Consider the following 24,269-nt stretch of genomic DNA (forward strand, 5'->3'; position numbering starts at 1 on the left):
ATACACATCTGGTATTTGTTTTTAAAGTAATTGGCATAGAATGATTTTCAGGGTGATATAGGAGAGCATGTTTACAAGAGCGTTCACTTGATGGAGACAACTTAATATCAAACCATAGGGGAAGAAAATCCTGTTAGTATAAACAGTCCTGCTGAAGTAAAACACAGATTCATTCTGAGTTGAGCTGGTATTCGTTTAGCATCTGAGCTATCCCCACTGCTTTGCCATTGTCTTTAAATGGGTGCAGTGTCAGGCATTGCTAATGTTGATATCAAATATACCACCAATGTTCAGCCATTGGAACGTGCTACAACAGACCGGCGCAAATTCTAATGTAATTGTGCTGTGTTTGCATTTTCAGAAAACAATGCTTTTAGCGCAGCAGGGCTGCTCATGCTCCAGCTTGTGTAAATCATGTGTGCAATCCCAGTTCAGTTGTACTGTGTGTAGACACACAGACACAAGGTCAGGTTCTGACCACTTGATTCCACCCTCTCAGCTCAGGCAAACTCAAAGAACAATTCAGATAACCTGTCCTCAAGTATTACGCATATAAAACATACCTACATTCAACTACTTCTTTCATTTTAGAGCACAGTCTTCACCTGGTCTTTGAAAAGGAAATTCAGCTTTTTGGATGCCAACGAGGATGCCAAGTGAACAACTCTGAAGCACTCAATCTTTCTTAGATATACTTTCCTTCTCTTTCAGAATTAGCTGGCAGAATCACACGAGATACTCATTTAGCATCACAAGGATCCCCCTATGATCCACATGTGATCTATAGGAAATGAGGCATACCTCTTAAAAGCTCGGAATCAGTGCCTGCCTCTCTCATCAACACATCTAGATGTCCAGTTTAGATAGCAGAAATTGAATTTCCTGAGTTACCTTAAGCCAGTTATGTACTTTTCAGGTGCCTTAATCAGGAAGGTAGATTCTGGCACGAAGTCTACTTAGGTGATTATTACTCTTTTTCTATAGGATGCACCAGTCAAGATGTACTGAATTGTAAAATATGCAAATGCAAGGAAAGTTTCCTTCATTTCTTGCGTAAGATGGAAGGTACGCAGTGAATAAAATATGCAGGGTACTAGCAGCAAAGGCAGTTAAATGCTTCCCTGGAAGAACAGAACTCTCTCCCCCTTCTGCCATTAAGATTCTTAAGCAAGTAACTTAAACCGTCCTTTTCATACCTAGAAACTGTATCCTCATCTTTGAAGTATCCAGTGATACTTTGACTGTGCTGTTACCAATTTCCCTTCCCTCCTATTAATGCTGCTTTCACTCACTGTGCTGAAGCCATGGCACTGGCGTCAGTCTGCCTTTCAGCACTCGAAGTCATGACCTGCTAAAGCTGAGCAAATACATCCATTCAAACTGCCTCATTGTGTTCATGAAATGTTTGTATGCACGCCCTGACTTTCTCAAACATATTAATTATCTGAAATTATTCATTCTCCCTCTCTCAGACCAAATATGAAATCTGTGTACCACATGGCTACTCCTAAACCTAGTTATAAGCATAGCTCCAGTTTGCAAAACATACTCAAGATCCGAACTATACTGCAAATCAGACCCAGGACACACACAGTGTTTTTAACTAGGTCTGGTGACAGTTTTGTAAACAGGTTGCTGACAGAGCTGCATTTGTTAGCAAAGGCAGGGTCATATTTCTTGCTGTTTCATTGACAACCTATTTTTTTCCCAGTCAAAGAATTTCCACTGAAGGCAATGGGAACTATTGGTACCTCCCGTTAGGTCAGGGACCTGGAGCCAGACCCATACGGACCTCACTGAATTAAAGAACAAGTGAATGGCAATAAGTAACAGTAAAAACCTAGCAAGTCATTTCTAGCTGAAAGCGATGACAAAAAAGACACTCTTCTCCTCGTGGCTGATTTATATTGAGATCAGGTGATAACTATCGTGAAGCACATTTCCTTAGGCTAGGAAGCTGTTACAGTTTCCCTCTATCCTGCGCCTCCCTGCAACTGCACAGGAACCTGCATGCAGAAGGTGTATGAACTCCACTCTACCACAATCCTAAACACAGCATTCGTCAATGCCCCCTTCATTTTTAAAGTCAAACAAAAGAATTACCACAGATTTCTGAGAAGAAAAAAATTATTTTTGTTTTTAGTATCTGAAGGATACACTTTCAAATGTAGGTCAAATTCTTCTATTTTGAATTTGTTCAGATTCTTTTTTTTAAACCATACACACATCTTATTCATGACAAAAAGATTTTATACTGGACCTCTAGGGCACAACATTGCAGTATTTATGGCTTAGGTGATACTATCAGGTAAAAAAAACAGTTAAATTTGCCCAAGAAGCTACACAGTGACATAAATCTTACTTCAAGACATCTTCCCGCAGCTCAGTTAAATTGCAGATAACAAATGCATTTCCACAATTACATTATCAGTACTTGGCATACATGTTAATAAAGCATGGACTTCTATGGAGGTTTTGATTCATGCATATCATCATCTTACTGATGACAAACATTATTTCCTGAGTACTTCAGGAAAATGATGATGGCTTCATCCTTGGGAATCAGCCCTGCAGTTCAGCCTTGTACCTGTACAGTTCCACTGCTCCGAGGTTCTTCTAAAAGAAATAAAATAAGAAATCTTACCTAACTCAATCAGATTTTGCCCTCCCCAGTATTGACTGATTTAGACCATGACTGACAAATTAGTGGTGCTGAGGTGAAACCTCTTGCTAGTGCCCTGATACCAACTGAAATCAACAAGGTTTTTTAGTCTCTCCTGGCCCTTGGACTGAGAAGCTACCAGTCGTTCCTTGTGGCCTAAAATAAGGTCAGTTTTACCTATGCAAGTTCTAACAGATATTTGTCTCTCCCATTCTTGATGACCTCTAATATTGGCTCTACACAACCTATCATACAACATTTACCCCTACAGAGTTTCCCTATTATCTAACTTCAACTACCTTTGGTGTGGTTTAAGCCACTTAACTCATCCCTTTTTGCTGTGGATATGAAGGGACTATTCCCCTTCTCTATGCAACAGCCTTTTTATGTATTTGATGGCCATATTCTTCATTCCACCAAATCTTCTCTTCTCAAGCTAAGCAGCAGTTTGTCTCTCTAAGCAGAATGCCATAAAGAAAATCAACAATGATGCCATCAATAAAAGGTCTTAATAAATAGGGCATAAATTAATATCAACAAGGGTCCACATATTCTCTGTCTTAAGCTGACTTCCTTCAGCTGTATATAACTCAGTTGTACCACGAACTGTGTTATGGCTTCTTCTTTTATTTTCTCAGTTGAGACATTTTTTGTTTAAAAAAGTCTGCTCCAACTGACTATCCTAAATTTCAATTTGTATCTTAAATATCATTGGGTATAACACAACGGTAACGGCATAGATTCAGGGTGAGAGAAACAGTTAGGGAACACATTTATCTTATGTTAGTTGCTTGCAAAGACCAAGCCTCTTACTGCTTTATCATGTATGTTAAATACTGAGCTCCTGTTCCAGGTAGTTAAGTCAGATTTTGCAATTAAATTTTTAGATGGCTTCCACTTACAATAAGCGCATAATGTTTAACACAGAGACAGAGCAAAGCCTGCAACAGCTTCCCATGACCTAAAGTAGAAGCTGCTCCAGATCAAATTTAAGCTTATTTTCCAATGGGCAGTCATCCAGACCACAAAAACCACCACCGTTCACAGCCTGCTGCTGTGCAGCTTCAGTGTCCAAGCTTTTAAAATTTCATAACATTTACCCTTCACATAAAACAATTTATACAGTATATTCAATGTAAAACCCTATACTAATACAGCATTACATTTGAGATTTCAAAGCTTACGAAAATCAAAGATTAGGGTTAAGGTTTCCAGAGCAACATGAAGCCCTGTCTTCTTTTGGTTATGTGTTATGATGAGGTACTCCTTCACATGATCCAATAGCACTGAGAAATGTGACAGACCACTTGGCAAATGGGAAATGACACTGCTTATCTTATAACCATTTCTCCAATCTGCAAAGAACAGTTTTCTTTCCAAAATTTTATTGCAGCCAGCATTTAGGAGTAAAATGATAACTTGTCAGTTTGTAGAAATTACTTATTCCATATATACTAAATTGCGTATTCTCAACAACTGACAAGGTGAACCTTTCCGTTCTGAAATACTGGTAGCGCATTAAATATTGGAATAAAAATGAGATCCAGCACCTTGCCTCCCCCACTGTATCTTGGGAACTATTTATTATGTACTCAGAGATGTATAGATTTACCTATGTTTTGCATCCAAAATGCTAAATGGAACCCTGAGGTCATGTTCCTCACCACGTTAAGAGGAAGAATGAATACATTCCATTATAGAAGTAGCTGAATAGGGTGCAGCCTCTGTTTATTCACAACTAGGTAAAAACCCAACATTATTATCTATCATTTTATTTGATAACACATGTGTTTGATCCATGCATCAGAGAGAGAAGAGCTGCAGCCTGATCCTGGTTTTACACATCTTTATTCTGAGAACTTGGGTCTGCAACCCTACATAGCATTAGTGAACTGTTGGGCAAAACTAAATCTTAAAAAGCCCAACATAAAAATTATTTGCTCTGAAAGCTACAAGTGTGAAGTAATAGTATACAAAATTGATGTTGTGAGAAGTGCTATGACCATAACCAGGCCCATTTCAACTCCAGTGGTGAGAATAGAGTCAAACGCAGAAGACACATGTAAATACATCTGCTGAAACACAGCAGCCAAAACAGGCACCCAGCAGCTGTCAGCCCAAAGCCAGAGGAACACACAATACCCAGCACTACAGACAGAAATCTGCCTATGTAGCAGAGGTGGCATAAAACGGGGACTGGCAGCACTGCTCTCCTCAAGCATAGACCGCTGTATAAGCTGCTTCTTCAACAGGCCTCACAGTAGAACCAACAGACACTCCTGTGTCCATACTCGCACTAAGGCCCATCACGTGCCACAAGATAACACCTGCTCATGAAAACAGAACACCATCAGGAATACAGCCGCAACTGCCTCCTGCTGCCTACCTAGAAGCAGGCTCAGATGGTAATAGAGTTAAACAGTGGGATACAGTCAGGGACACAGATTCTCTGCGCTTTCAGTGGTGAAGAAACGCATTGGTGTGCACAGACAGTGTACTTCAGTCATTTATTCCCTGAATTGCTGGTCATCTGCACAGGTGAGATAATAAGAGTGGTTTGAGAGAACAGCCTGACTTGAAAGCAGGTGATCAACTGAACCTTCATAATTAGGTGTGACAGGAGTCCTCCAGGTGGTAATTTTGGATAGTAACTCTCTCCCTCCACTCCACTCTCAAGAGATCCCTTCTGGAGTACTGCACCCAGCTCTAGGGTCCCAGTAGGAGACACACATAGACCTGTTAGAGCAGGTCCAGAGGAAGGCCACACAAAGGATCAGTGCTAGCCTGAGAGAGTTGGGGCTGTTTAGCCTGGAGAAGAGAAAGCTCCAAGGAGACCTTATTGTGGCCTTTCAGTACTTAAAGGAGGCTTATGAGAAAGACTTTTTACCAGGGCCAGTAGTGACAGGACAAGGGGTAAGGATTTTTAAACTGAGAGAGGGTAGATTTAGATTGGACATAAGGAAGACATTCTTTATTGTGAGGGTGGTGAGATACTGGAACATGTTTCCCAGAGAAGTTGTGGCTGCACCATCCTTGAAAGTGTTTGGGGTCAGACAGGACGGGGCTTTGAGCAACCTGATCTAGTGAAACATGGCATGGGAGTTGGACTAGATGATAGCTGAAGGTCCCTTCCAGGCCAAACCACTCCGTGATTCTATGATCCTATGGTTATTGAAATGCCCTCAGGCATGTGTCTAGTCTAGTTTGTGTACTTCAAACATGGTAAGCAACATCACTGGTGAAGTGTCCCCAAGACACACTCATAGATTGTTCCTGCTGAAGAAATGAGAAAAGTATATTGGAGCAAACTGATGCAGCACAACAAGAATTACAATTATGTAAGCATAATATGAATGACAAACCTTTTCACTATCAGCAGAAGCCGATTTCAAGCTGCAACACGCTTAACAGTAATATTCTGCGTCAACAGCAGAACTAATTCAACAGAAGATTACATTTGGGACACAGTCCTAAAAAAGTTACCTCAATGATTTTAAAAGTATGCATGCCTGAGTTTAAAAAAATGTGGCCATACAAATGCCCACAAAATTGCTCATACTAAAATATTCATATTTTAAATAAGTTAAACATTTTTGTATGGCATGTACACTTAGAGAATACTATGCAATTGCATGTACAGATTGCAGATTGATGGTTTTAAGTTTTTAGAATACAATGCTCACAAAATGAAACTTGTTTAATTCATTAAGCCAAGCAAGAAATGTTTTCCCAGTATAAACCGTATTTTTTTCTCCTATCAGATACTCACATGTATGAAATAAATGGAGACAACAGTAAGTCTGAATTACTGAATGCCATTAGATTATTCCTGAAATTCACTAACAGTGTACTTTTTTTAAAAGACTACTCCCATTCTTCTTTCCTTGCACAGAAAAATAGACACTGAGTATTGTCCAGACCACACCACAGACATGACAGAAGTCTATAAAAATAAAAAATGGGAGATAAAAGTGTAGTGAAAGATTAAATTTGACACCTAATATAATTTAATGTGCTGTAGATCTTGCACTGAAAGAGTGAACAATCAATAATTGCTGATTTTTCCCCACCAACCAAGCTGTGAAACTCAGTGCTATAGGACACTGAAGATAATTAGAAGTGCCATACCTTCAAAAAGAGACTAGGCTAAATCATAGAAGGGGGGGGAAATCCAATCCATCAAAGATTGTTAGACACAAAGACATCACCCCTGTCTCATGAAACCCGAGTCTCTAGTATCTCAGAAAAATATGTGGAGTCTCACTGTCAAATACTTTTAGTATCATAGATTCCGCTGAGATGACTGAGGGTCTCCAAAAGGACATAAAGGAGAAAAATTACTTAGTATTGCTTGTGAGTCTAGAAATAAAATCAGGACGCAAGAAAGCAAAGTGCATTCAGAACACTTTAAAAAGTTTAATTTAAAATTAATATATCATAGCTTACAATAATATATGGTACATTTGTATATATGAACATATGTACTATATATTACATATGTAATGACATATATTCACATCTGTAAAATGTAAATCCATACCATAATAAATATTAATTCCTCACTTTGCCTTTAATTTCATAGAGGTAACACGTTTTGCTGCATACTGCTGAAGCTGTGCATATTTTCATGTTTAACTAAGATAATTACAGTACAACTCACATAGAAAACTTTCATTTTAGTACATTACAAGATATAGTAGTGGATGGTTCATCTGAATCATCTGGACTGTATTTTTTCCATAGAAAATTTTCATTTTTTTTCCAAAGAGAACTTTCACACACTTCTCTCTCTTCTGTCACTGGGGGATGAGGTGCTTTTTCACATAGCTTCTCTATGACTGCTATGTCTGTGAGCTTTCTCAGGCTCTCCTCATTCTGCTCATTCAGCATGTCCCAAAAGTCTTTTGGTCTCTCCTTTGATTTTTCTACCTGCCCTGAAGGGATTCTCCTTGGTGATTCTGTAGGCCCATCTCCATCATTTCTGAAGAGGTCACTGAGAATAGAGGTATCCCCAAGTAAGTCCACAAAAGACTTTTTCTTACAAGTCTGAGCTTTTTGCTCCCCATTTTCTGACTGAGACAGAGATCGTTTTCTTGGCAGCTGTGTTCCTTTGGAGTCCTGCTGTCCTTCACAACTTTTTACAGACAGCACCTCAATTATTTCTGATTTACTGCTTAATGAACCAGATGCCATAAAATCCTTGAATGCCTGACTGTTTCTCCTTTCGATATGTTGAGTAGCAACAGTTGGTGATTGTTTATATTTTGCATCACCATACATATCTTGCATGTAGGAGTCATCGTGAAGTTGCTTTACTTCTCCCTTATGGCTCTGCTGGCTCTGTGTTTCTCTAGTTCCACCCAGAATACGACCTTTAGCTGATGAAGATCTAGACTTAGATCTTCCAAAATTAACAACGGATTTTCTTTTTCTGGAGCACGTTGTACCCATTTCTCCTTCCTTATAGTCACGTGAAGCTTGTGCTGGTATTTCAGCTGGGAAGACAGACTCTAACTCTGGATGCTTGGAAACATAGAATTCCTTCAACATCTTCTGCCTTGTTTCTGATGTAGCTTTTGCAATATGTTCTGCCAGTTCTTCCACTGATCCCATATTGAAGTGGGATACCATTTCCTCAAATTGTCTCCTGTAATTATCACGAAGGAAAAATGCATTGACACCTTTAACTAGGAGTAAAAGCAGCTTTCAAGCAATTAATTCAATTCACATACTTCACATATCCCAAAAAGTAATAACGATAAGGAAGTTACTTTTCAGGAATTTTGTTCATTTTTATTGGCAAAGAGAAGAAAGAATAATGATCTTCGAAGAACTGAAGTGACTTCTGAATCTCAAACTGCAGTGTGATTTCCTCAGCTTATGACCCAAACATTTACTGACTTCCAGTGTAGGTAAGATTTTTGCACCAAAGAACCAGAGTTCAGAAGAATAACAGATGGTAGAGTTTTATTTCGTTGGTTTTTTTCTTTTGGGGGTGGCGGGGAACAAAACCCAAAGAACAAAAAATACCCCACAAACAGAACAAAACAACCCCCCTCCCTAAAACCCAAAACAAACCTAAACCAAAACAACCCCACAAAGTAGCTGCTCAAACTCCTTTTAAAAGATTTGCTAAACAAAAGCTAGATAAACACATTTACAGGAGATGGGGAATGTCCCCTCTATCCTATCTATCTAGTGAGCTATGGAATATTTGTTTTTGCTAAGAGGTCAAGCTTTAACCAAACAAGATCATCCAAATCATGTCAGCCACAGTCTGGGATCAGGTAACCTAACTGGAAGGCTGGAGAGGTGGGTTTATGTTCCTTTGTCAGAGAACGTGTATGAAACATATTGCCTTTCCTGTGTGAGGGCTCCAGTAACCATGTTTGGCCTCAGATCCCACTTGACTGTCTAGCTGTGGCTATACCCTCTGTGCGTGGTGACTGCAGACAGCTTCCCACTCAGCCTTACAACTACAACACACCAAACTGAGGGACCGAATCATCCTCATTCATTGCACAGCAGATCCAGATATTCTACAAAGTACAACTGTGAGCGAGGTGCTAACAGATAATCTGTTTAACATTTAAGAGTGATTGTGCTTAAGCTTTTTCCTAGATAAGTCTCTAGGATCTTGGAATAACATCATAAATTACTTAATTGCCTTTGAAAATTTTTACCTCAACAAACTATTGGTAACTATGATTACAATTTTGAGTATTTTTAGTATGAAGGGTTCTCCTCTACCTGCCCCTTAAATATTTAGAATTTTCAGTATCTAGAATAGTAAGCAAGTCTGGCACTTGAACAGTAACGGTTTGGACAGCTGAGCCCAGCTGGCTAATACGACAGATTCTGAATGCTTACAGACATTACCTAGATACCAACTCTCACATAGTGATTTGTCTCAAGGCTAAATTAAAAATATAGACTACATCCCACTTCTGTAGGTTTGCCTAGTTAGCTACAGTTTTCCGTTTTCTATTTCCAGATACCATCTGGCTACGGTTATTGAACTTCTACCTATGTAACAATGGAATTTCAATAGTTATATTAATAATCAATAGTTTGGGGAAAGAGGAAAAACAAGGAGACAAAAATTATTATCCTTCCAAACACCGGGGTGGGGGAGTGTTGGGGAAGAACATGTGAAAAGAAGTATTAAAAAAATATTGAAACACATTTTTAAAAAGTAAATACAAAGTCAAATTTTTTTGGTAACAGTCTTTCAACGAAACTGATGAGAGCTGGGCAAAACCAGTAGGCAGACAGAAGCTCACACTATAAAATTTCTTGCTTCTGTATATTTTAAGTGTTGGTTTGTAGTACTGTATGGTGCACATACCATGAACACTGATGGTGATGACATCTGCACAGCTATATAATATATGACACATGTTAAAGTGACTTGTGGGTTCAATTCATTTTATTAATCAATTACTGTACTCTTTGTATAGTGTGAGTGGAAGCTTCCCCATTAGCTCTGCTCTTGCCACAGAAAATCATCCATATCCCCTGAGTATGGCTGAAACAGCAACTGCCCAGAGGGAAGTTAATTTCAAGCTTAGAATTTTACTTCTGTCTCACCAAAACAGTCTTACCTGCAGATTGCTTTGGGTGTCTTTCCAACCAAGAAGGTAGTTGAACCTACTCTGTGTACTTTTTTGCTTTTCTGGGTCACAGGATGCATAACACACAGGCAATGTTGCTTACTGTTCACCAACATTTCTTGCCCTCCCTTAATAGTGTTCTTCTCTGCTGTCTCTTCTTTTGTGTTTTCTTCATTTTTCTAGTAAAATGAGACATGGAAACCATCAAAACAGCTGTGTCTTAAACATAGAGATGAGCTCTGTTATGCCCAATTCTGTCACCCTTAGCTAGTGCTCAATGGTTTAAGTGCTAAGAATGGGATTCAGAGCTGCAGTGTAAACTCCCTACTCAGTCACAAAACTCCAGGGACACTTAACAACCAGTCTTGGTTCTCTAAGAACAAGGTGGGATATTTTTCCAAACAGGTTAATGGTGAGGTTAAATGAAAGGTCTTGATAAGTTCTCTAATACATAAACAGAGGTTATACAAATACTCAATCCTGCGTGCCACAGGACCCAAATCTCAGTTACAACCTCCAAATATGACTATAAAATATAAAATGGCTGTGTTAATAGCTTACAATCTTAATAGATAAATGAATCCAGGAAGATATTATGTGTCAAGATTTATGTAGTATTTGGATTCGCTGCTTCCTTCTTTTAAATGTACGTTACACAATTTTTGCAAAGTACTATAGCAACTTAACACTCAAAACCTATAAATAATCACATTATTCAAAGATACCAAAGTTAAGGTAGAATAATTTTTGTCAGTATCGCTATCTCTGATGCCACACACACAATTATTCAGAGCTGTAAAGGTACTTTTGGAAGAGGTATCAGTACACTTACCTGTAAACAAACAGAAAAAAAATTATACATTACACTTTCATTATAATACTGATAATATTAAACCTGATAAGATTAAAATTGTAAATGTAATGGTCATAAAAAGTTTGTTTTAAACAAATTCAAGAAGATCGTGTTACAGATCAACTCATCATGCATTGACAGCCAACATCTTGCACAAAAATATTGTCCTATTTACACCTTGGTTATTTTTCAGAAATTCTCACATATTCTTGTCAAAATTTCCCCTTTCCCCAAATGTAAGACAAGGGAAATATTAAAATTAAAGAGTATGTTTGACAAGCAGGGAAGAACAGAGGAAAACCAGAAAAGCAGCATTAGTCCCCCCCTCTCCTCCCCCCTGCAATGCGATCAGGGGAAGGAATAATTGCTTAGTGATGCCCTCAAGTCCCCCTACTGATGCTACCTGACAGATGAAAACACAAACTGTGTACACACTTTGTCATCTGCAGTTCAAAATTTGGTTTTCCATTGACAGTGCTTCTTCCTAGTGTATTTCTATGTGATCCATGTCCATTTCCTTTATTTCCATAGGTGGTTCATAATGTTCTTGAGCTTTAGGATCTCACATCTGTTCTCAGTCCATTACTTTGGCAAGTAACCTCAAACTAGTGTACAGGGATGGTAACAGTGAGGGACCTACAGGCATAAATGTTCACTCTAAGCTAAATGCACAAGTCCAAAGATTAAAACTTCGCCATACTGTTAGAAGTTATACTACACAAAAATGAAACCAAGGCCCCTATTAAGATAAAAACCCTATCTCCCAATGTCATAATGATTGTAACAAAATTAAGATTGAATTAGCAGATGTCACCTACAGCATAAATATTCTACGGTTATCTTGCAAATTCTGTATGCATTTAAAATGTTTTGTTTTTGAATATAAGCATAGGTAATATAAAACTTCACTTAGAAAAATGTATTTTGAAAGAAGAAAACAATGTTAGTTTTAAAACATTTATTTTAATGGAATTTTTGCATGAGAAATACTTATAGTATTCAGATCTTACTACGTATAATAAGACCTAATGTATTTGTCACTCTGTCCAATAATCAGGATTGCATAATTTAATTCAAGCAAGAATAACTTGCACAGAATACAAGCCTAGCCACGTCAATACCTGTCTTTAAAGTATTTTAAACCCCCATAAATGTGCATCCACCTACCTCTTATTAAACAAGACCAAAGTACATGAGGCTTACACATCTGTTCAAACACAGGCGATTAAAAATATCTTTGGGAAAAAAGCCAAATATAAACATACTGGAAGTTGTAAAATTGCTTGTCTTTGCAGAGAATCAGAACTAATGTAAAGAGTACTGCTAATTGCAAATAAACTCGCAAATGGCATATTTAGTCATGGAAGTACAAAACTTAAGCACATTCTCCCACAACTGCCAAACCAAAAAGAACATCAAAAATACCACCATATACACAAAGAGCTCCTCTTCTACCTAAATTAGCCGCTTGAAGCTTTTTCTTGAAGGTAGAAAAGCTTACTATAAACAAGTTACCCCAAGATTTGCAGGAGCTAATGCCAGAGGAAGCCCATGGCCACTGTTAGCTAGCTCTTGAGAACTTCTGAGCTCTTTGGAGCAAAGCCAACTGTTTAAACAGCACCCAGTTAGGCTGAAACACAACAACTGGCTCTGTTGAACTTGTAAATGTTTTTGAGCATTTGCCAACTTAAAACCGTCCCTTAAATCTCAAATCCAGTAACTTCTTTTTAAAAAATGATAAACATTTTGTCAGCAGAACTAAAACACGTATTTCAGTTTTTCTTAAGATGTCTCCATGTTCCTCAAAGGTCAGATCTGAAGTTTGCTACTATGAGTGACACATAGCTGAGGCTCTAGGCAGAGGCAAGCTTTACACACATATAGATGGAAATACTCCCTGTATCTTTCTACTAGTGTTACCATCCAAGAAAGTTACCAAAAGAAAGACTTCAGTCAACCTTCCAGCACTGCCAACATTCCATACTATTTTGCTTCCTCTTGAATTTGACTTCATGTGTTACTTTCCTTAATTACTTCCCCTTCATGTCCGACTTCTTTCCAATTCTCTTCCAATGTTTGCTTTCTAACTTACCAATTGAATCTATTTCATGATAAACATTTAGTTTCAAGAGCTTTCTATTTTCTGTTCCTCAAGCACTTTCTCTACCAAACTATTGCATGTGTGTCCCATTACATGCTCCTACATGAAATCCCATGTTGACTTTACAGCACTGGTCTTGTTCACCTGAATTATCAAGTATATCATATGCCTAAGGCAATCTTGCAGAGCAAGACTGAAATTAATACAGCTTGATTCAGCTAGGAACCCCTGAATCACACTACTGATACTAGCATATTTAACAATCTTTTTATATTATTGAATGCTGGACCCTTTATGGATTAGTAAGTGTTATGACCAAAAGAATGGAATAATAAAGGAAACAAAAATCCTTCAACACAACAAGTATTCTGTGCATTTGGAAGTGCACATTATCTTCATTATCTTAAAGTGCTGTATATAATTAATATACTTAGATAAGCATAACTGTTGCTGAACTTCTTTCAAGAATATTTTAATGGTATAAGATCTGACTACAGTGTTTTCAGATAATTATTACAAAACTGGAAAGACGATTAATCCATAAGCATATCTCAGGACTAGAAAGAGTGATTCAGCAGAAAGAAAGGAAAATTAAGAAGTCATCTATTTTTTTTGTAAAAAAAATCCAACTGTTTTGCCAAATAGCAAGTCTGGCTTTGCTTTATGTCTCAGCCACCTAACTACTGAAAAATGTTAACCAATTTAACACAGGGAGAAGAAAAATAGTCAAAAAACTCAAATTGCACAAATAGCGACACGAATTCTTTCTCCTGGAATTAAGATTCCATCCAGTGCCTAAATAAGCAATAGAATGTTTTCCTCTCACTTTAAAAATGTAAATATGCTTAAAACTTTAAAATACAGAATTATGAACAAAATATTCTGAATGACAACTAAAAATCACAGTACAGAAATCCAAAAGCACTTGCCAAACATTATACCATCACACACATATTGTGTGTTAAAATATATTAATGCACTGTACAGCACATCTTTGATTAGCCTTCTGACAAACACATGATGCAAAGCTAAAGAAATGCTTAGTATAGCATACAGTATCTGCTATATGTAATTTAAAAGCATTTTTACAAAAAGATTGACAGCAATCATGAAAGCAGTTAGTCTTTACTAAATATTTAACTATAATGAAGACATGCATTTGCAGTGCACGTCATGAAATTTCCACTGTTCAAAGTGGAAAAGTTTCACTTATACTTGACGACATACTTATTGTTCATCTGATAAATTAAGTGTGCCTATACCGAATTATCTGTAACACCATTATACATTTCTGCATTCTTCAAATTTCATTTTCTCTTTTCTGAAATCAGTAACCTTGACGGGGGGGAAAGGTTCAGCAAAATAATTCCTTCGATAATAAAGACAAATTTGTACTGAATTACTGAATGTACAATTTTTACTGTTTTATTCAACTTTGTGCACTTCCAGGTTGCCAAGAAAATCCTCACCCAAAGTTCAAAAGAAATAAACAATTTATTTTCAAAGGCATACATATGAGACAAAGGGCCACAGATGCAAGCCGTTTACTATAATGCAACATTTTTGGATTCAAAAAATTATGTGAGAAAAGGTTACAGTACAGAAAATATTGCAGTAAATGGAAAGAAATAAAGTTAATGGAAGTACAGTAAAATGAAATTGTGAAGTGCTACTGCAGACTAGGGAAAATAACATGTAAAAGTGCAGCCATTCCTTCCTGTCTTACACTTGTTTTCTTACCCTATCCCCTCTTCATTTACTGCACTTACTCTGAAGAGGGTTTCTGTGTATTGCAATGGGAAAGAAGAGGGGTTACTACGTAGTTGTGTAAAAAATAGTTTAAAAAGTATTCAGGAAACCTAGAGACTCTTATCATACCTGAAAAAATACATTCAAGAAAGCATTTATTTTCACTTTTCATGTTCCACTTAGTCTATGAGGTTTTCAACATAAACACGTTATATCTTCCTACCATAGAAGATTTTTCTTCCACCACTTCTTTTGTTATGTATGTCTCTTATACTTAAAAGTATATAGAAAGTTTTGGATACCAATAATGAGTTTTAATTTCTTTGAGTTACATACTACATACAGGCTGTGATCAAAGTCCAGCAAAAATGGTACCATCTGCACGTTTAGAGTCCCACACCAGTTCACATTTAAGGGTAATGGTCTTCAAGAAGAGTGAAGTCATGCAGCTGAGCATCAAGCAAGAATTTAAGTGCTACAACGCAGCAGTAACTTCTACTAAGAGATTCCACCTTCAACCTGCAACAACTCTTGGATCTGTTGGCTCCGTGTGACAATCTGTCTCCTGCTGCATAGTTACAGCAGTTTTAAAAATAATGTATACATTTACAAAAACAATTTTTGTCTACCTTTGACAGTGCAAAATTTCAGTATCTGTTCTTCCTACAACAGGCATAAAGAGATGCCTCTACACTCTGGAGCAATGAATGCTAATCCATATATATGCAACTTCAGACATGATTGACATAACTGGCCACCTTAAGCCTGTGACTTCCCTTTTCCTCTCTTTAGCCCCTTCAAGCAAGGTAAAAAGAGAACAATGTTCACCTTTTTAGGTACAGCAAGATGAAAATGTATGGGAGAGCAAGTGAGCAGAGGTTAGGAGTTAGATGAGTAGAGAAAAAAAAAGAGAAACAGAGATTCAAAGATACATGTTTTTTCACACTGTCTCATGCTTGTGGCAATTCAAGTCACCAGACTTAAAGGAGAATGAACTTCCTTCAAAAGCCTGAATCTGAAGTTGAAAACATGTTTGCATAACTATTCCTCAGCCATAGTTGTACTGTGTCCCATTATCTTCCTCTCTTTTACTGCCTGACTACCCAAAGTATCACTGTGGTAAGTATCTTGCCAAACACTGACTTCCAGTCAGGAACAACCCCCTTTGACTTCCCCAGTCGCAGCTGGAACAGTGTTAACAGGCTTTTCTCTTGAAGTATGCATGAAACCACTGCTGCCAGATATCCAGGATACTTTCCATTGCACAGTTTCACTGTTTGTTTTCATTTCTAAAACAAACAAGTAAGGCCTTCTCAAATCTCTAGCTGCCTTGCAGTCACCTAAATCATACAAAAGCATGAAACAGGGAATTCAGTATGACTGTCCTCTTAAAACACGGCTTGCATGCAAATAACAAACCCTTATGCCATATTCTACTTTACATTTTCCCACTCCCCTCAAAACCTGAGAAAACACATGACTTTCCAGATATGTTGTGAGCTGCAATGGGGTTTGAGTGATTGTTGTTATTTTGATCAAGTGATACTGCATTACAGTGAATTTATCTACTCAAATTACAATTCTGAATTATTTCAGCTAACCTTTTTTCCCCCCAGTTTTTTACCCTGGGAGCTTTTCACATAATATGTATAAATTACTGCGACCTTTCTATATGCTTTTCTTGAACATATGCTATTCTTATGATATTGTTTTTATTTTACTTATGTTTCCTCTACTTGTCAGGACATATATAAATACCCTGAAACGTTTGCTACCTGACCATTTGTTCCTGGTCTTCTTTCCTTCTCTCCTCTACACAAACACATGTGAAACAAGAACTTCTTCCTAAATTATTCTGCATGCAAGGAAGACAAAATATAATACTGTCCACATAAAATTTCAAGTAGTTTCTCTAAAAATGAGGTCCATATGGTCAAGATAATAAAACATAGTTATCAAATAATGAGAATGTCTCTACTTTCACCTGATTCTTAAATAAACCAGAATTGCTTTTCTTCTTACAGAGGAAACATTACAGAACAAACTTATGTACTTCAGAGGGTTCTGGTTCCACAGCTTGAAATAAGCCTGAATCTTACTGTATTTTAGAATGATTTCTGATGTTGACATTAATTTTCTCTCTGAATTTAAGTTTGTTAATTGAAAAGCAGACTCACTCAGACTAAGTTTGTCTATTGTTCTAACAAAACAGGATAGCAGAATTAGAGGTAATTGTATAGCTAATGGTCAGTACCTCAATTGTTCTAGAAAATGAAGCTAACCTACCTTAAAATTTTGGAATACTCTAGGACGATCACATTTATACTCAAACTTTGTGAACTAAACAAAGCTACTCAAGGATGTTGGCTCTGAATACAAAGGTATCTAATATTTGATTGTATCACAGGAGACCAATAGCTGAAATGTTCTTCAAGCTACAAAAAATATTACTTACTCTGGGTCTAAATTACTCCTCCAAAATATGCTGCCGACACTGACAGACCAGTATTTACCTATACCTGCTGATGGAAGTAAAGAAATTTTATCAGAGTAATATGGTTATCATAAGCTTTTCTGCTTGTGTAACCAAGACCAAGGACATTCCATCAGTTGTGTTCTATCTACCACATTTACTTCTGTTTCTTCTCCAGTCAGGTCACAGGGCAAGAATTCCTCACTGGGACCAGGTTTATTTAATTTGTTGACTCTTCTACAAAAAGAACTCCCCTAAGCCAATTCACTTCCTTGCACCAAAATCTGACTATAAATCAATATTGTTATTATTACTGTTGAGAATGAGAAGAGATAATCAACCTCTCTCAGAATTCAAAGCTAAGGTAACTGCTTAATCCAGCAGAAGCCTGTGTGTGGATTTGCACCTATCTTCTTTTGCCCTCTCACCCCACCAAACAGCTGCAAACCCAAAAGCCATGCACATACACCATAATGACTATGCAGCTACATGCTTCACAGAATGCCACATACAAACTCACGGCATTAAAAAAAACACCCAAAAAACCAAACCACAACAAAACCCCCCAAAACCATACTGAAATGGTTAATTCCATTGTAAGCTGAAACTGTAAACTTAATAAAGCAGTATTACAGGCCAATCATTTGGGAACAATTATTTTAAAGCTGAATAGCGTTCCCCTTCCCAGAAGAGCAAGGATAATGGAATGTTATCTCCCAAAAGCCTACTCTTTGTAAACAACTATCTAAACTTGTTGAATCTGAAAGCTGTGCAAACACACTGCGATCAGAGTTACTGTAACTGATAGAAAGTCTTTGTTTAAATAATCTACAAAATGTCAATGCAATACAAATACGATAAAGGAGAGTTCTTAATAACACAACTTTTGTATTTACAGTATTCTCAACAGCACTTAAAATCAGCATTGGAGATACAAAGAGCATGTTTTTTCCTAGGCTGACAGCATGCTTAGTTCTCTCATTTACACCACACTGCAATAACATAAAGAGGGGTTTACCATTAATCCAGGTTTTACTACAAAGCATCCCGTTATTTCTCTGTCAAACACTGGCAAGAGTGCCAAATATCTGTCATCCAATTCAGGGGATTAAGTCTTCTTTTATAGTGCAATTCTTGTACCAATTTATAAAAATACAGATATAGTTTCTTAGAGCTGGTCACAGTCTATATTTTGGGCTGAATTCATGCCGCAGAGGTTGAATATGACAGCTGGCAGGAAGCTGAGGGGAGAATACATCCTCCCCCTTTTCAGTCACCACATTTCTGTTGCCATAGTGATTAATCCTCAATTGAATGGCTGTCTTTGTAAATTTCTTTTCAGTAAAACTAAGTAAACTTAAGTTGAAAACATGCAGTTGACTAAAAAAAAAAAAAAAAAAAGAGGCTCCACATATTCAACAGGTACTGTAGAAGTTCTTGTGACCAATACTTTTCCACATATTAAAAAACGCAAGTAAGCTCTAATGTGGGACATCATCAGTTTTTCAAATTTTGTATGTCCTGTTCCCATTTTTTCTTTTTTTGTGAAGCCTCAAAACCTTCTCCAAAGTCTTCCCCATGCTCTAACCCCCTCACCAAGATTCCTATTGAAGAACTACTACACAAGTTCAGCTTTACAGGAACTAGAGAAAGGCTACTCCAGACTTCTGTACTTATGCAAAACATTTCGCACAGGCTGTTTTTGCCAATTAACATACAAATTAATTAGGAAATTCATTAAGAGATGCAGCATTTACTCCAGAATAGACTAGAAATGTTAAAAGAAGATATTTAATCTTGCCTCTGGGAGGCTTCTATTTCTTACGGTAGCCAAGAAAAAGCTTCACAAGTAACAGTGGAAGTTACCCAAAAACAGAAGTAACAAGCTCCTGCACTGAAAATCAACCAGGTTGCTTTGAAACCTGGGACCAACCAGAAAAAAAAAGGGTCAAAATCCCCAAAACTTTAAAAAATACTTAGTAGGTGACTGAAGTTTTAGAGAAAATGTTAACACTTTCATTTTTTCCCAAAATTAATAATGGCAGCATAATTTTGAGCAACCTATCACATGAATAACTCAAGACTTTTTTTCCTGAAAGGCTGAAATACTTGTAGGTCTGCTCTGAAAATTATAGTCTGGCTTTGTAAGTCCGTGTCCAGTCTACAGGTTCATTTCACAAGTTTTCTTTAAGAACCTTTTGTTTTCAATATCCTTCTTTCCATAGTTACACAGATAGCTGAAAAAGAAAACTAAGAACTATCTTCTTAACAGATCGTAACGGGGTAGAGACAATAATCTTCACTTGTTTCATGAAAAAAACAATGAGTTTTTAACCAAGTCTGTTTGCCCACATGCGCAAACAGAAGACTTGAAACTAAAATGCAAAACAAAGATGATTCAATGTCATTAAATCAGCCTATAAACAACACACAAAATAATGCAGGAGAAACAAGTTATTTATTCCAATAGATCAATTTTTAGTATAATCTTCTTCACTCAGACTTCTACATAGAAGACGAGAAAACCCTTGTTATTAATGTTCTTCCATGAAATAGCAGACCAAGTGTATTTTGCACTCACATACATAAAGAAGCACCAGAGACCAGCTCTGAGTAATTTTTAATGGAGTGGGTATCTGCCACGCTAAATGTTAAGCATTTTCTATCCTTAGTTGTTTAGACTACTGAAGCATTGTGTGATTATCCCTGCATCAAGGTATCACAGAACTGACCATAATGTCTGCCTTAACACTTATGACTTGCTATGAAAGATTACAAATAGCCAGACATAAAGAGACATTTGCCTGCTTTGAGACACTTAGGTTCTAGGATGTACCATAAATTTTCAGAACTACAGAGGAAGTTGAGATGTGTAATCTGTATCTCCAAAATTTATTCAGTAACAGCTGTCTGCCACACCTCTGCATGTAACAAAAATCCATGGCCTTGTTTTGATTACTGAGGCACTTAAACACCTCTAATTATTGACACTTCAGTGCTTTTCACATAAGCAACACTACCAGAAACATCAACTGTTTGAGGGACAATTATCATCCTGTTCTTCTGCCCTTTCTTCTCAAAAATCTACATTGATCTTACACTGTGAGTTGTCATCAATGTGGAAAATTTTCAGACACAGGATGAAATTCAGGAACTGTTGGTAGTAAATGAAAGTATTTTTACTGTCATTCTAGATATCCCTTAAGTGTAGAATACTAAGTATGTAAGTCCCATGTCTATCTGAAAAAACTGTTCGTCTTTTAAGTACCTTCCTGATTATACTTGCAAAATAACGTATAAGCAGATATCCACTGCTGTAGATAACTATGAAAGCTCCCTCTATAACAAGACAACAGCATCTCTCCATTTACAATGATACTCCAAATCACCTGCAGCTATAGAATCTTCTTCCACTTTTATGCAATCCCATAGACTTCTGTGATGAAGGGAATATATTCTCAAACCCACAATTTATTTTACTTTTTTTCAGGATCATGCAATAAAACCTGTCACATTTGTTTGATCCTACTGTTGTAATAAACAATCTATCTTCAAACAGTTATCTTTCTTTAATTCAGATGCTGGACTTATTTTGAGTAACGATATTCAACCAAAATATGATTTATTCTTTTGCTTGTAATTAATGCATAATTTATACTGTTACTTTTACTACTGTTAGTTTTTTATCTCACCTTTCACAGCTTGTAAGTTGTGGGAGAGCTCTCACGATGTTCTGTTCTAATTTCTTGATGGCAAACGTCATACTCTGATTGCTATATTTTCGATAGTCATATAGAATTTATGGAAACACACACTAAATAAACATTCAGTATCATAAAGACGAACATTCTAGCTAAAGTAGTCAATTTACATAATTCCTTTTAAAACAAACAAAAATAAAGTATGCCTGCACTGCCTACCACCTTGGGAGAAAGTAGAGTCAAAGACAGTCTTGAAGCCATGTACCAGGACTGTTACAGAACCTGGAGCACAAAGCAAGCAAGAACAGAAGAAACAACAGTAAAATCTATTTCTTGTAGAAACTAGAACCAAGATTTTGTTCCCTTAAAGCCTTTAATGGTACAGAACAATAGCAGGTTAAAATAATACATTCTATTACTTCAGAGCAAAGGTAGCTGGGTATATTAATACTAGCACAGGAAAAACTACGGACAGACTGACTACTTATTACTGGACTAAAAAAAATGATTGACTGAAACATACAGTTTAAAAGGTTAAGGGATATTTGACTGTGAATTACATTAGTGCCAACAGTCCAGACCTAACATACACCCTCTCTAGTCACATTAAGGAAAGAGACTATCAACAAGATGAACATCTTTTGTTATCCCGAAGTTTAAATCTTATACTTTTAATAACCAACTTAAATCCAAGTTTACTTATTTGTTACTTATGTTCTTAAATGAGATGTTCTACATACCTTCAATGTTCTCTTTTGAGGAACAGAACTCCCTGCCTCCCATCCCTTCTACCTTGGCTCTCAAGGATCATCTTCCCATGAAACCTCTCTCACTCTGATGGAAGAGCTCTCATAGGTTTTGCAGTCTGCTCCACTTTCAAGCAGTTTATACAACTCAAGCAACTACATTAGTCTCCACACTTCAGCAATGAAGGACAGGCTAAAAAAACCCCTAATTTATACTCCTTTTACCCACTGCAGGTAGAAAACCAGGAAGACAACTTCTTGTATACTGCTTTCCAGCAACTATTTTTTGCTGTTACTCATATTCAGCGAAATGTCAATGTTCTTAGAAGAGGTTATTTTAATTGATTACTTTTTCTTATTATTTCTTTTTGCTTATTAATTATAACATTATTACACCTGTCATTCCAGATTCATATGTAAGTAGGAAGCAGAAATGTTTCACTCAGTCATCAGTCAAGATTTGTAGGAAAAGCTGTATTTCCCAGCTTATGACTCATTCACTTCAATAAAAACTAACAAATTATTCTAAGTGTTCTTCCATCCCTTTCCCAGAGATATTAGTAATTTATTGAAAAATGTATTTTACCCTTATGAAGTTAGAAATGCATTATTAGAGACAGATTGCAAAGCAAAATTGCAAAGCAGGAAGATCGACTTAGCATAGGTGAACTGAACAGCATAAAGGATATTTTACTTTTGTCCCCAAAAAGACTTATCTATGAAATGAAAGGAAGAGATCCTTTCCTACTTAAGATCAATCCTACTTAAAAATAAGACAAATTGATTAAATGTCCTTAAAAAGGATGAAATTATTCTCAGGGCATTATCATGAGCCTTCATAATGCTATCAAATAAAGCTTCAATATAAGTACACTGTAAGAAAAGCTTTTAATTAAGAATGTGATCGATACCCAGAGTGAACAGAAATGACTACACAATTTCTGAGAAACAGTTAGAACAATGGTGCTAGAAAGCAACATCAGTGAGAAGTTTCAGCTGACAGAAGTTTTGGTTTTCTTTCAGTAACTATCAGGCTACTATTAACACTCCAGTACTTAATACTATAAAATTATTTACGAAAAATAATGATGGAAATTCAAACTGTTCAGCTGTATTTTTAATATAATACATAATGCTACTTTAATCTGCTGAAAAACTTTATTAAACTTAATTTCAAATCAGCATTTTTTGGTAACACAATTAGTTGCTCTGACAGTGAATGTCCAAGCTTAAACTGATGGCAAATAAGTAAAAACTGACGAGCAAAGACTGATGGTCAGAAAAGCAACAATGACCATGTTTTTCATTGAATGCCTTTTAAAATAAAATGAAGGGAAAATAGTAGCAGTAACATTGTAAGTAGATCATATTTCAAAGTTGTTATGAAGCTCTGGCAGCTCTTTTTTTAAGCTGAGCACAAAAAATTCAAAGTTCCACATTTAAAAATAGGCAGCCATCTAGGGATTATTTCTAAATTAGTGCCTCTATGTCAAAGAAAGATGAGGAAGCAAAGGAAGAGGCAGCCTTCTCCAAATTATTGATGCTTTTCTTCCAGCATAAATCTCCAAGACAATTGATATTACTGTTGCTTCTGAGTGAAAAATAGATACCTTAGAAAAACTGACTGACAAGTTAATCAAGATAGGTTAACTTGTAATAGGTGCAATCACACAAACTAAATAATGAGAAGTAAGTTACATGAGCAATACAAATGGCTCCCACAAACTAGTTTTGAACATTTGATCAAAGGACATTTATTCAAAGTAGTGTCTTCTAAGTTTTCTTTCATTTATATTTAGTTTTAATAATACCGGCCATTGCCATTAAATAAGGACCTTTCTACAGTATTCTTGAGTATTTTTGACTAACTTTTCAGTTAATAAGGGATATTCTAATGCAAATGTGTTAGAATTGAAAAGGCCTCACTTTTACTGGTTGGCCTGGTTTGATATTCCCAGTGCAAAAATTCTTTGGCATCCCTGTTAATGGCTTAATCAACAACACTGGAAGAAACTCTTTTAGCCACTGCGGATGTTCGACACCCAAGAATGACAGAGTCTTCTCCCGTCTACAATTTCTGTAGTGATTGCTAGTATGTCTGCAAAGACTAAACTGCACATTCACCAATTATTTATTCTATGCTTGTGGTTTATCTTAAGAATCAGCCTAGGAAATGGTAAATGTTTATTACAAGGCAAACAACAAAGTGTCCAGATAATCAGACTAGATTAAAACCACTATGTAATAAGAACAAAACCCTGGAAGCTGTACCTGAATTTATTCCAGATTTTTATGTATTCCAAATGTAATTAACCAAGATGAATGACAAAAAAACACCCCAAACGTATCTGTTTCTGCAAACAAGCATTCC

The 24,269-nt window shown here is 36.7% G+C and overlaps 1 protein-coding gene across 5 annotated transcripts in view; it reads right to left on the reverse strand.

Moving 5' to 3' along the window:
• Positions 1-7,054: 7,054 nt before the first annotated feature.
• The window catches only part of ERCC6L2 (ERCC excision repair 6 like 2), a 58,385-nt gene continuing 41,170 nt past the window's right edge, over positions 7,055-24,269 (reverse strand). For 4 of the 5 annotated variants that reach the window (XM_075079871.1, XM_075079872.1, XM_075079874.1 and 1 more), the window contains 2 exons: positions 10,267-10,454; positions 7,055-8,309 (listed from right to left, as the gene is read on the reverse strand). In XM_075079871.1, the coding sequence (XP_074935972.1) occupies positions 7,334-8,309; positions 10,267-10,454 (1,164 nt within the window). In that variant the 3' untranslated portion in view covers positions 7,055-7,333. Of the gene's footprint in view, positions 8,310-10,266; positions 10,455-21,143; positions 21,225-24,269 lie in introns of those variants that run through there. The other variant, XM_075079873.1, reaches the window with a different exon arrangement.

The sequence above is a fragment of the Phalacrocorax aristotelis genome, chromosome Z (genome assembly GCF_949628215.1).
Source record: "Phalacrocorax aristotelis chromosome Z, bGulAri2.1, whole genome shotgun sequence".
Lineage (NCBI taxonomy): Eukaryota > Metazoa > Chordata > Aves > Suliformes > Phalacrocoracidae > Phalacrocorax > Phalacrocorax aristotelis.